The 13,471-nt window shown below is 49.5% G+C and overlaps 1 protein-coding gene across 1 annotated transcript in view; it reads right to left on the bottom strand.

The window, feature by feature from the left end:
• LOC137563404 (uncharacterized) overlaps window positions 1–12,834 on the bottom strand; it is a 46,396-nt gene extending 33,562 nt beyond the window's left edge. The window contains exon 1 of the mRNA XM_068275808.1: window positions 12,650–12,834. Within this exon, the coding sequence (XP_068131909.1) occupies window positions 12,650–12,796 (147 nt within the window). The 5' untranslated portion in view covers window positions 12,797–12,834. The remainder of the gene's footprint in view (window positions 1–12,649) is intronic.
• Window positions 12,835–13,471: the final 637 nt, after the last annotated feature.

Below are 13,471 nucleotides of genomic sequence, written 5' to 3'. Positions count from 1 at the left end.
TAAAGTTTCAAAGGGAAAACTGTCTTTTAAATGCGGGAAATGTCTGTTTTCTTTGCACAGGTAACATGCTTTTTGTCGGCATGCAGTCATAAATGTAATACATATAAGAGGTTCCAGGAAAAAGGACCGGTAACGCTAACCCAGCAGCAGCACACGTGATGGAACAGGAGGAGGGTGGCGCAGGAGGAGAAGGCCACGCTTTGTGAGACACAACAACCCAGGCCTTGCATGAGGACAAGAAGCGTGCGGATAGCATGCTTTGTACCGCCATGCAGTCATAAATTTAATAAAGATAAGTGGTTCAATAAACAGGGACCACGCGGCAACGCTAACCCAGCAGCAGCAGACGTGATGGAACAGGAGGAGGCGCAGGAGGAGAAGGCCACGCTTTGTGAGACACAACAACCCAGGCCTTGCATGAGGACAAGAAGCGTGCGGATAGCATGCTTTGTACCGCCATGCAGTCATAAATGTAATAAAGATAAGAGGTTCCATAAACAGGGACCGGCAACGCTAACCCAGCAGCAGCAGCAGCACACGTGATGGAACAGGAGCAGGCGCAGGAGGAGAAGGCCACGCTTTGTGAGACACAACAACCCAGGCCTTGCATGAGGTACCGCCATGCAGTCATAAATGTAATAAAGATAAGTGGTTCAATAAACAGGGACCACGCGGCAACGCTAACCCAGCAGCAGCAGACGTGATGGAACAGGAGGAGGCGCAGGAGGAGAAGGCCACGCTTTGTGAGACACAACAACCCAGGCCTTGCATGAGGACAAGAAGCGTGCGGATAGCATGCTTTGTACCGCCATGCAGTCATAAATGTAATAAAGATAAGTGGTTCAATAAACAGGGACCACGCGGCAACGCTAACCCAGCAGCAGCAGACGTGATGGAACAGGAGGAGGCGAAGGAGGAGAAGGCCACGCTTTGTGAGACACAACAACCCAGGCCTTGCATGAGGTACCGCCATGCAGTCATAAATGTAATAAAGATAAGTGGTTCAATAAACAGGGACCACGCGGCAACGCTAACCCAGCAGCAGCAGACGTGATGGAACAGGAGGAGGCGCAGGAGGAGAAGGCCACGCTTTGTGAGACACAACAACCCAGGCCTTGCATGAGGACAAGAAGGGTGCGGATAGCATGCTTTGTACCGCCATGCAGTCATAAATGTAATAAAGATAAGTGGTTCAATAAACAGGGACCACGCGGCAACGCTAACCCAGCAGCAGCAGACGTGATGGAACAGGAGGAGGCGCAGGAGGAGAAGGCCACGCTTTGTGAGACACAACAACCCAGGCCTTGCATGAGGACAAGAAGGGTGCGGATAGCATGCTTTGTACCGCCATGCAGTCATAAATGTAATAAAGATAAGTGGTTCAATAAACAGGGACCACGCGGCAACGCTAACCCAGCAGCAGCAGACGTGATGGAACAGGAGGAGGCGCAGGAGGAGAAGGCCACGCTTTGTGAGACACAACAACCCAGGCCTTGCATGAGGACAAGAAGGGTGCGGATAGCATGCTTTGTACCGCCATGCAGTCATAAATGTAATAAAGATAAGTCGTTCAATAAACAGGGACCACGCGGCAACGCTAACCCAGCAGCAGCAGACGTGATGGAACAGGAGGAGGCGCAGGAGGAGAAGGCCACGCTTTGTGAGACACAACAACCCAGGCCTTGCATGAGGACAAGAAGCGTGCGGATAGCATGCTTTGTACCGCCATGCAGTCATAAATGTAATAAAGATAAGTGGTTCAATAAACAGGGACCACGCGGCAACGCTAACCCAGCAGCAGCAGACGTGATGGAACAGGAGGAGGCGCAGGAGGAGAAGGCCACGCTTTGTGAGACACAACAACCCAGGCCTTGCATGAGGACAAGAAGCGTGCGGATAGCATGCTTTGTACCGCCATGCAGTCATAAATGTAATAAAGATAAGTGGTTCAATAAACAGGGACCGGCAACACTAACCCAGCAGCAGCAGCAGCACACGTGATGGAACAGGAGCAGGCGCAGGAGGAGAAGGCCATGCTTTTTGAGACACAACAACCCAGGCCTTGCATGAGGACAAAAAGCGTGCGGATATAGCAGCAATGCTTTTTGCCGCCATGCAGTCATAAATGTAATACAGATGAGAGGTTCAATAAACAGGGACCGGTAACGCTACACCATCCCAGATGTTCATTGGTCATGTTACTTGGTTGGGGTCCTGGAGTGTTGCGTAGTCGTTTCCAATCCAGGATTGATTCATTTTAATTTGAGTCAGACGGTCTGCATTTTCTGTGGAGAGGCGGATACGCCGATCTGTGACGATGCCTCCGGCAGCACTGAAACAGCGTTCCGACATAACGCTGGCTGCCGGGCAAGCCAGCACCTCTATTGCGTACATTGCCAGTTCGTGCCAGGTGTCTAGCTTCGATACCCAATAGTTGAAGGGTGCAGATGGATTGTTCGACACAGCTACGTCATCTGACATGTAGTCCTTGACCATCTTCTCCAGGCGATCGGTGTTGGAGGTGGATCTGCACGCTTCCTGTTCAGTGGGCTGCTGCTGCATGGGTGTCAGAAAATTTTCCCACTCCAAGGACACTGCCGATACCGTTCCCTTTTGGGCACTAGCTGCGGCTTGCGTTGTTTGCTGCCCTCCTGGTCGTCCTGGGTTTGCGGAAGTCAGTCTGTCGGCGTACAACTGGCTAGAGGAGGGGGAGGATGTCAATCTCCTCTCTAAAGTCTCCACAAGGGCCTGCTGGTATTCTTCCATTTTGACCTGTCTGATTCTTTCTTCAAGCAGTTTTGGAACATTGTGTTTGTACCGTGGATCCAGAAGGGTATAAACCCAGTAATTGGTGTTGTCCAGAATGCGCACAATGCGTGGGTCGCGTTCAATGCAGTCTAGCATGAATTGAGCCATGTGTGCAAGAGTCCTACCAGAATCCTCATCATCCTCTTGTGAGCGTTGTGATAGTTGTTGTGATGCATCATAGTCGTCACCTTCCTCCTGGTCTGCTTCTGCTGACCATTCGCGCTGAATTGTGGAAGTCCAACGTGCACCGCTCTGGCCCTCGTCAGTGGTGGCATGAAATTCCTGCTCCAACTCCAGCTGTTCCTCCTCCTCTTCTTCGTCATAGCTGCTGGGGCCAGCGTTCCCTGAGGCGGATGGCCTGATGTTGGTACCATCACGCTGATCGTTTTCTCCTTCAGATTCCCCCAGTTGCATCATGACAGCTGTTTCCTTGATTTTCAACATTGACCTCTTCAGTAAACACAGCAGTGGTATGGTAATGCTGACTGAAGAGTTGTCACTGCTCACAAGCAACGTGGATTGCTCAAAATTTTGGAGGACTTGGCAGAGGTCCAACATGTTGGCCCAATCGGATCCACAGAAGCTTGGCAGCTGGCCGGATGCGCCTCGGTACTGCGCCGTCATGTACTGGACCACTGCACTCTTCTGCTCACAAAAGCGTGCTAGCATGTGCAGCGTAGAATTCCAGCGCGTAGGGACATCACACGGCAAGCGATGGTGGGGGAGATTGAAGCGCTCCTGCATCTTGGCGAGTGCCCCCGAAGCAGTACTGGAATTTCTACAATGTTTGGCCACTCGACGCACCTTCAACAGAAGATCGGCCACGCCTGGGTATGTCCTCAGGAACCGCTGAACTACTAGGTTCATCACGTGCGCCAGGCAAGGGATGTGTGTCAGCTTAGCCAACCTTAAAGCGCGAATGAGATTACTCCCATTATCACACACAACCATGCCCGGTTTCAAGTCCAGCGGTGCCAGCCACAAATCCGTCTGTTCCTTTATTCCCTTCCAAATTTCCTCCCCTGTGTGCTGCTTATCCCCAAGGCAGATCAGCTTCAGCAACGCTTGCTGACGCATGCCAACAGCTGTGCTGCACTGCTTCCACGATCCTACTGCTGCTGGGTTAGCGTTTCCGGATGAGGTACAGCTTTGAGATGCGTTGGAGGAGAAGGAGTCAGAGAGGTAGGTGCTGCTGTTGTTATCCAGTGGGAGGGACGGCGGTGCAGCTGTTTGCGGCGTGGGCAACACCCGCGCCGTAGCAGGTGAGGAATCGCTGCCAGGCTCCACAAGGTTCACCCAGTGCGCGGTAAGGGAGATGTATCGACCCTGGCCGAACGCACTCGTCCAAGTGTCAGTGGTGAGGTGAACCTTGCAGGCAACGGCATTCTTCAAGCTTCGGGTTATTTTGCTGACCACGTGCTCATGCAACTCAGGCACTGCAGAGCGCGCAAAGTGGTAGCGGCTGGGAACCACGTAACGTGGGATGGCCACTGACATCATGCCCTTGAAGCTGTTTGTCTCCACCACTCGATATGGCAGCATTTCGCAGGCCAGAAGCTTGGCTATGCTGGCTGTTACTGCCACGGCCCGGGGGTCATTTGCTGGCAATTTCCTCTTGCGCTCAAACATCTCCGACACAGACAACTGAACCGTAGCGCTGCACACGGAAGGGCTGTTGGTTGTTGTGTTTGATGAACACTGGGAGACCTCAAGAGCACTACTCCGGAAAGTGACAGTGTCAGCGTCGTCTGATGTTTGTGAATGTTGTGAACCACGCAATGGCTGGGCTACTGCTGCTGCTGAGGCGGGTCTGGTGGTGAGTCTGGTGAACCCAAGGGAGGCAGTGTTGCTGGTACCCTGTCCTGCCGCGTTTGCCCACAGAGTGGGATGTTTGGATAGCATGTGGCGGCTCATGCTGGTGGTGGAGAGGTTGTTAATACTTTTCCCCCTGCTCAGGCGAGTCTTGCACACCTTGCAAATCGCCATGGTAACATCCTCAGTGCAGTCTTCAAAGAAAGCCCAGACTTTGGAGCACCTGCCTCCTTGCTGGCGATTTCTGTTTCCTCCTCTTTTGCCTCTCACTCTAACTTCCACGCTTGTGGTGCCTGAAATTGCGCGCCGCCTACCTTGTGGCACAAGGCGAACTCGTGCAGCAGTGGGTTCTTCAACAGACTCATCTGTGCTGCTGCTACGACGGCGATGTTCTCGTTCACAAATAAAATCTGGGTCTCTGTCCACATTGTCCATACCCTCCTCTTCCATCTCCTCAAACTCGTCATATGTCATTGTGGGGGGCCGCCGCCGTGGAGTAGAGCTCCCCAGAACAACCTCTGCGCAGCTCACTCCAACGTCGTCTTCCAGATCTTGTCGGCCGACCTCCTGCAATTGCAACCCCTCCTGCCCAACTTGCTCTGGGATTTGGGTTTCCGAGTCCTCCTCGGACTCGCCTTGTATTTCAGTGCACGGTGCATTTCCCACAGTTAATGGTTGTGAATCCGGGCACAACATTTCTGGCTGTTCCTCCATTGACCTTTCATAGGTGGAATTTTGTTGGGCTGGGAATAGCTCCTGCGAATACCCCATTGTGTCCTGAGGTAATTCATAGGACTGGTTATCTGGCAGTTGTGTGCGTGGTGTCGCTGCCGGTTGTGTCAGCTTTGTGCCCACTGGCTCCTTGTAACTGGCTGAGGACTCGGACCTCGTGCGTGATGTGCTGGTGCTGCTTAACCCACTGCTGGACGCTTGAGAGGTCATCCAAGTAATTATCTGGTCCTGTTCTTTTGGATTTGTGAGGGTTGTTGTCCTGGACAACATGGGCGGTATTGAGTGGGTTTTCTTGGGTGCTCCCCTGTGGCCTGTACGTGAACCGTCAGGGGAAACACCTCTTCCCTTGCCCCTTCCTCTTTCACCGGATTTCTTCCTCATTTCACTTATCCTTACAGTACACGCTGACTGGCAGCAGTACAGTGGCAGTACAGAAATGCTATACAGTACCACTATTCCCAGCAGCGACACAGAGCACAATGCTATACAGTGGCGGGTGAGCGGTGTACTACTGTTCCCAGGCCCAGCAGACACAGAGTGGAAGTAAACACAATGCTATATAGTCTGGCTGAGCGGTGTACACAGAGTGGCAGTACACACAATGCTATATAGTCTGGCTAAGCCGTGTACACAGAGTGTCAGAAAACACAATGCTATATATAGCGTGGCTGAGCGAGGTGCACAGTGGCAGTACACACAATGCTTTATAGTCAGGCTGAGCCGTGTACACAGAGTGTCAGTAAACAATGGTATATAGTCTGGCTGAGCGGTGTACACAGAGTGTCAGTAAACAACGGTATATAGTCTGGCTGAGCGGTGTACACAGAGTGGCAGTAAACACAATGCTATATATAGCGTGGCTGAGCGAGGTGCACAGTGGCAGTACACACAATGCTATAGAGCCAGGCTAAGCCGTGTACACAGAGTGTCAGAAAACACAATGCTATATATAGCGTGGCTGAGCGAGGTGCACAGTGGCAGTACACACAATGCTATATTAGTCAGGCTAAGCCGTGTACACAGAGTGTCAGAAAACACAATGCTATATATAGCGTGGCTGAGCGAGGTGCACAGTGGCAGTACACACAATGCTATATATAGCGTGGCTGAGCGAGGTGCACAGTGGCAGTACACACAATGCTTTATAGTCAGGCTGAGCCGTGTACACAGAGTGTCAGTAAACAATGGTATATAGTCTGGCTGAGCGGTGTACACAGAGTGTCAGTAAACAACGGTATATAGTCTGGCTGAGCGGTGTACACAGAGTGGCAGTAAACACAATGCTATATATAGCGTGGCTGAGCGAGGTGCACAGTGGCAGTACACACAATGCTATATAGCCAGGCTAAGCCGTGTACACAGAGTGTCAGAAAACACAATGCTATATATAGCGTGGCTGAGCGAGGTGCACAGTGGCAGTACACACAATGCTTTATAGTCAGGCTGAGCCGTGTACACAGAGTGTCAGTAAACAATGGTATATAGTCTGGCTGAGCGGTGTACACAGAGTGGCAGTAAACACAATGCTATATATAGCGTGGCTGAGCGAGGTGCACAGTGGCAGTACACACAATGCTATATTAGTCAGGCTAAGCCGTGTACACAGAGTGTCAGAAAACACAATGCTATATATAGCGTGGCTGAGCGAGGTGCACAGTGGCAGTACACACAATGCTATATATAGCGTGGCTGAGCGAGGTGCACAGTGGCAGTACACACAATGCTATATATAGCGTGGCTGAGCGAGGTGCACAGTGGCAGTACACACAATGCTATATTAGTCAGGCTAAGCCGTGTACACAGAGTGTCAGAAAACACAATGCTATATATATAGCGTGGCTGAGCGAGGTGCACAGTGGCAGTACACACAATGCTATATATAGCGTGGCTGAGCGAGGTGCACAGTGGCAGTACACACAATGCTATATATAGCGTGGCTGAGCGAGGTGCACAGTGGCAGTACACACAATGCTATATTAGTCAGGCTAAGCCGTGTACACAGAGTGTCAGAAAACACAATGCTATATATAGCGTGGCTGAGCGAGGTGCACAGTGGCAGTACACACAATGCTATATATAGCGTGGCTGAGCGAGGTGCACAGTGGCAGTACACACAATGCTATATATAGCGTGGCTGAGCGAGGTGCACAGTGGCAGTACACACAATGCTATATTAGTCAGGCTAAGCCGTGTACACAGAGTGTCAGAAAACACAATGCTATATATAGCGTGGCTGAGCGAGGTGCACAGTGGCAGTACACACAATGCTATATATAGCGTGGCTGAGCGAGGTGCACAGTGGCAGTACACACAATGCTATATATAGCGTGGCTGAGCGAGGTGCACAGTGGCAGTACACACAATGCTATATATAGCGTGGCTGAGCGAGGTGCACAGTGGCAGTACACACAATGCTATATTAGTCAGGCTAGCCTAAGCCGTGTACACAGAGTGTCATAAAACACAATGCTATATATATAGCGTGGCTGAGCGAGGTGCACAGTGGCAGTACACACAATGCTATATATAGCGTGGCTGAGCGAGGTGCACAGTGGCAGTACACACAATGCTATATATAGCGTGGCTGAGCGAGGTGCACAGTGGCAGTACACACAATGCTATATTAGTCAGGCTAAGCCGTGTACACAGAGTGTCAGAAAACACAATGCTATATATAGCGTGGCTGAGCGAGGTGCACAGTGGCAGTACACACAATGCTATATATAGCGTGGCTGAGCGAGGTGCACAGTGGCAGTACACACAATGCTATATATAGCGTGGCTGAGCGAGGTGCACAGTGGCAGTACACACAATGCTATATATAGCGTGGCTGAGCGAGGTGCACAGTGGCAGTACACACAATGCTATATTAGTCAGGCTAGCCTAAGCCGTGTACACAGAGTGTCAGAAAACACAATGCTATATATATAGCGTGGCTGAGCGAGGTGCACAGTGGCAGTACACACAATGCTATATATAGCGTGGCTGAGCGAGGTGTACAGTGGCAGTACACACAATGCTATATATAGCGTGGCTGAGCGAGGTGCACAGTGGCAGTACACACAATGCTATATTAGTCAGGCTAGCCTAAGCCGTGTACACAGAGTGTCAGAAAACACAATGCTATATATATAGCGTGGCTGAGCGAGGTACACAGTGGCAGTAAACAATGCTATATATAGTGTGGCTGAGCGAGCGGTGTACTACTGTTCCCAGCAGCGACACACAATGACTGGGGGGGACCCTGGCTAGCGTGGCTGGAGAGCGAACTACCCTGCCTGCCTACCCAAAGCTAAACCCACAGACAAATGGCGGAGATATGACGTGGTTCGGGTATTTATTTACCCGAACCACGTGACCGTTCGGCCAATCAGAGCGCGTTCGGGCCCGAACCACGTGACCCGTTCGGACAATCACAGCGCTAGCCGAACGTTCGGGGAACGTTCGGCCATGCGCTCTTAGTTCGGCCATGTGGCCGAATGGTTTGGCCGAGCACCGTCAGGTGTTCGGCCGAACTCGAACATCACCCGAACAGGGTGATGTTCTGCAGAACCCGAACAGTGGCGAACACTGTTCGCCCAACACTAGTTGCCATCAGTATTACAGCACAACAGCTTAAATAGGAGTTCCAAAACCTCTGCTGCAGGAAGCAATATCTCTGAATGTATAAGTGAGTGCAAAGGAAAAAAAATACTTTCATTTTTCTCCAGTTGCATAGGGGATATCTGCATGTCTCTAGAGTGTGTCACCGTGCAGCTTCTGAACTGGCCGCTAGAGCTCACAGCCCTCTGTCATGTGATTACTGTGAGCCTGGAGCACGAGCGGTGAGTGCAGGCCCAGCACACAAGTCCCCCGCAGAGATGGATTAAGATGTAATGGGGCCCTAGGCAAGGTAGTAGATTTGGGGCCCCTGTGTGGTCTTTTTGATAAGCTGAAGTGGAGAGAGGTCAGAGAAGGTGGCAGGTGGGCTCTTGACAACCACTCGGCCTCTCCTCTAAATAAAATTAAAAAAAATCCCAGAAGACCAAGTATGTAGAATAAGAGCTATTTGCTGAGAAGATCATCCAGAAATTGCACAGCTAAAGCTATATTCTCAGCACAGATTTGTGGCAGTTGCCTCTGGTCTTATGAGTTGCCTGTGTCTTTTTTTTTGGTGCTGCAGTAGAAGCACTGCTAATTTAAATGTATAGTGGTACTGGTGCTGAAAAGACTGGATTCACATACCAAGAAATAGGGGTGTGACCAGTGACTAAAGTTCACCTGAAGGGGCGGAGCTTATGATTGGTGAAAGTTCAGCATGCCGCTTACAGAAGCCTGTATAGAACACATATTACATTGGAATGATTCAAAAGACTTCTTATTAGTTCACTGAAGGGATCACCCACCACAGACAGAAATCAAGGGATTTTCTGTTGCTGCAGATCATGTCATTTTTGCCCAGGACAGGTGATCCACTGATCACTGCACAATACATGTATGCTGACACAGAATATTATTTCCCATTTTGCAGAGTTTAAAGGAAACCTGTAATGATTAAAAGAAAACAAAAGAAAAAAAAGAGTTTCACTTACCTGGGGCAGCTGCCAGCCCCCTGCAGCCGTCCTGCGCCCACACCAGTACTCAACGATCCTCCGGTCCCCTGCCGCCACTCAGTTTCACTTTCCCCAACTTGCAAGCAGGGATGCTCATCCGGATTCCGGATATCCGGGCAACCCGGATATCCGACCTTTTTGGACCTATCCGGATCGGATTACGGATAGTTGGGGAAATCCGGATAGCTATCTGCGGATAGTTGGGGCCATAATCCGGATATCTGCGGATGTCCGGGGATATCCGGATCTGAAATACTGTAACTAAGGTGATGACGTGCCATGTGCAAAGTGCAAACACGTGCAAAGTGCAAACACGTCCATAGTGCCACGTGAAAACACATGCAAACACATGCAAAGTGCAAACACGTCCAAAGTGCCACGTGCAAAGTGCAAAAACGTGCAAAGTGCAAACACGTGCAAAGTGCCACGTGCAAAGTGCAAACAAGTGCAACGTGCAAAGTGCAACGTACAAAAAAGTGCCACGTGCAAACGCGTGCAAAGTGCCAAATGCAAACACGTGCAAAGTGCAAAGTGCCACATGCAAACACGTGCAAAGTGCCATGTGCATGCCACTTTGCACGTGGCACTTTGCCCGTGGCACTTTGCACTTTGCACATTGCACTTTGCACGTGTTTGCACGTGGCGCTTTGCACTTGGCACTTTGCACATGGCACTTTGCACGTGTTTGCATGTGGCACTTTGCATTTGGCACTTTGCAGATGACACTTTGCACGTGTTTGCACGTGACACTTTGCACATGGCACTTTGCACATGGCACTTTGCACTTTGCACGTGTTTGCTCATGGCAGTTTGCACGTGGCACTTTGCACATGGCACTTTGCATGTGTTTGAACGAGGCACTTTGCACTTGGCACTTTGCACATGGCACTTTGAACTTTGCATGTGTTTGCACGTGGCACTTAGCACTTTGCACTTAGCACTTTGCACATGGCACTTTGCACGTGTTTGCACATGGCACTTTGCACTTGGCACTTTGCACATGACACTTTGCACGTGTTTGCACGTGGCACTTTGCACATGGCACTTTGCACATGGCACTTTGCATGTGTTTGTACGTGGCACTTTTCACTTGGCACTTTGGACACAATGTGGGCTGCACGATCGCTGTCTGGAACCTAGGCCTGATGTTAATTGACAGACATTTTTTTTGTTTTTGTTTTTTGGGGGATTTTAAGTCCCCACATCATCAATTATTGTTTCCCTTTAAAAAATAATGATGCTACATGCCTCATATACCCTCAAAAACGTTTTTTAAAGCAATTTAAAGGGCCACTTCTGGGTTTTCTACCCGGATATCCGAATTTGCCCGGATAGTATGGTCGGATACCCGATTCTATTCGGATACCCACAAGTTCGGATCAGGATATCTGATCCGCGTCAACCCAGATTTTGAAAAGGGGTATCCGAGCACCTCTGCTTGCAAGTCAACAGCCACAGTGCTGCCCAGGCCGCGCATGTCCTAGTTCTCGCTCCCGTCGCAGCTAGCTTCCTGTGCAGGCGAGATTTTCTCGTACTGTGCCTACACAGGATGCTCACGGTTAACTAAGACGCCTGCGGCCAGGGCCGTGCAGGCACAATGGCTGGCAACTGAAGAAACCAAAACTGAGTGGCAGCGGGGGACCGGAGGATCATTTAGTACTGGCGCAGACACAGAGCGGCTGCAGGAAGCTGGCAGAAACCCCAACCAAGTAAGTGAAACTTTTTGTTTTTAAATCATTACAGGTTTCCTTTAAAAAAACAAAGCAAGCAATAACATATATAATCTCTTTGTAGCCTTTTTTTGGAAGTAAAAGTCACATCACTATTGGTCACTTACAGATGTCTATATACAGCCTTGTAATCAATAAAATGATTCTTCATGCATTTATAAACATCATTCATAAAGCATTCCCGCATGCGGAAATGCTTAATACCGCTGACATTACCGACCACATTGCAGAATGTCAATTCATAAAGGCTCTTTCCGCATGCGGAGCTGACATTCCCGTGCAGAGTGATAACTTACCGCCTTGTGCGGTGTTGATACGCAGTTATCCAGAAAAAGTAGCAAAATGTGCATTCATATACATTTCCGCATAGCGGTATGCGGAAGGGGATTACCGATCCCCTGGATGTAGCGGGAAGCTTGCGGAGTACTTGTAAGTGAATGGGACGGACCTCCCAAGCAGCAGAAGAGAGAGCAGCGCACGGAGGGAATCGGGCAGCTTTTCTGTTTCCGCACGCCTACTGCCCGCCTACCGACACCATTCTCCAGAAAACCTCCGCACTGCTATAGCACCAGGCACCATTTTTATGAATAACCACCAAGAAGGCTAAACTACCGACGGCGGTATTCTCCCGCACGGGTTCTCCTTACCGCCAGCAAGTTTATGAATAATAGCCAATACGTAGCAAAAGATAAAGTAATACGTTGAGAATATTATCACTTTTGCAGGTTAAAAAAAGCATGTATTTTACATAAAGCATTTCAGTTAGTAATGGAAAGCAGGGAACAATGATGGTGCCTAGTATGTGGTATCCTACGGCAACCAATCATGTTTACTGGAATAAGATCAAAACTGTGTTAAAACGTCTTGCTCTGGTTAGTCTGCTGTAAAGATTTCTCGCTTAAGTAACAAGATTGAGTTGCCATCTGTTACTCTGAAAAGAGATAAACTAAGTCAAAATAAGTATGATATACTCACTGTGCTGGAGCTGACGCTGTCTATCTCCTGTTTCCCCAGGAATCCCTCTGTAATCTTAATGATGCTGGGAAAGCAGGTGCGGAACTTAAAAACATATTCCTGAAGACTGTACTCAGTGTCTGACCACTTAACATGCGTGAGAGACATCTCTTAGCTCTGTTTCCAGTACAAAGCTTCCTCATACACCTGTAGGTCAAATGCTTTCAAAAGCAGGAAGTCTTTATAATAAATAACAGTTGAAAAACTCCAGAATGGGTGGAACCGCAGCATTTACTGATTACAATACTAAGTAACCCTTTCTTAAATGCCACGGAAGCACTTTAGAAAGCCAAACAAGGAGTCACCTGGCTTATCATCGTATCTGATTTTAGATTTCAGTGTAAACTTTGGGCTGGGATCCTAGCGTTTTGTGGTAGCATTTTGCAAGTTATTTTAGAAGCTACCACCATTCACTTTAATTGGCAAACATTTTTTGAAATTGCTGGTGACTGTCAGTGGTCAAAAAACGATCACAAAAACGCTTTAGTGGGTCCCAGCCCTAAAGGCTCCTTCACATGTACACAAGTGCATGATCAACTCCACAACATGACTCACCCCACAACAAACCGTTTATATAACTTTCTGCGCATCAGCTGACTGAACAACCAACTCATTTACATACTGCATGCAGAAGCAAAATGACGGACTGCACAACATTCAAAACAAGTTCACGTCGCTCAAACGACTTGTACAAGCGTGGCCAACTGCACAATATCAGCCCAACAGTCATGTGAGTTGATCCACCGGATGGATCGGGCAAGCTGCCTGTTATCAGTCGTCCTT

The sequence above is a fragment of the Hyperolius riggenbachi genome, chromosome 3, assembly GCF_040937935.1.
Source record: "Hyperolius riggenbachi isolate aHypRig1 chromosome 3, aHypRig1.pri, whole genome shotgun sequence".
Taxonomy (NCBI): domain Eukaryota; kingdom Metazoa; phylum Chordata; class Amphibia; order Anura; family Hyperoliidae; genus Hyperolius; species Hyperolius riggenbachi.
The sequence above is the reverse complement of the archived record's forward strand: the minus strand, read 5'-3'. Positions and strand labels throughout refer to the sequence as shown.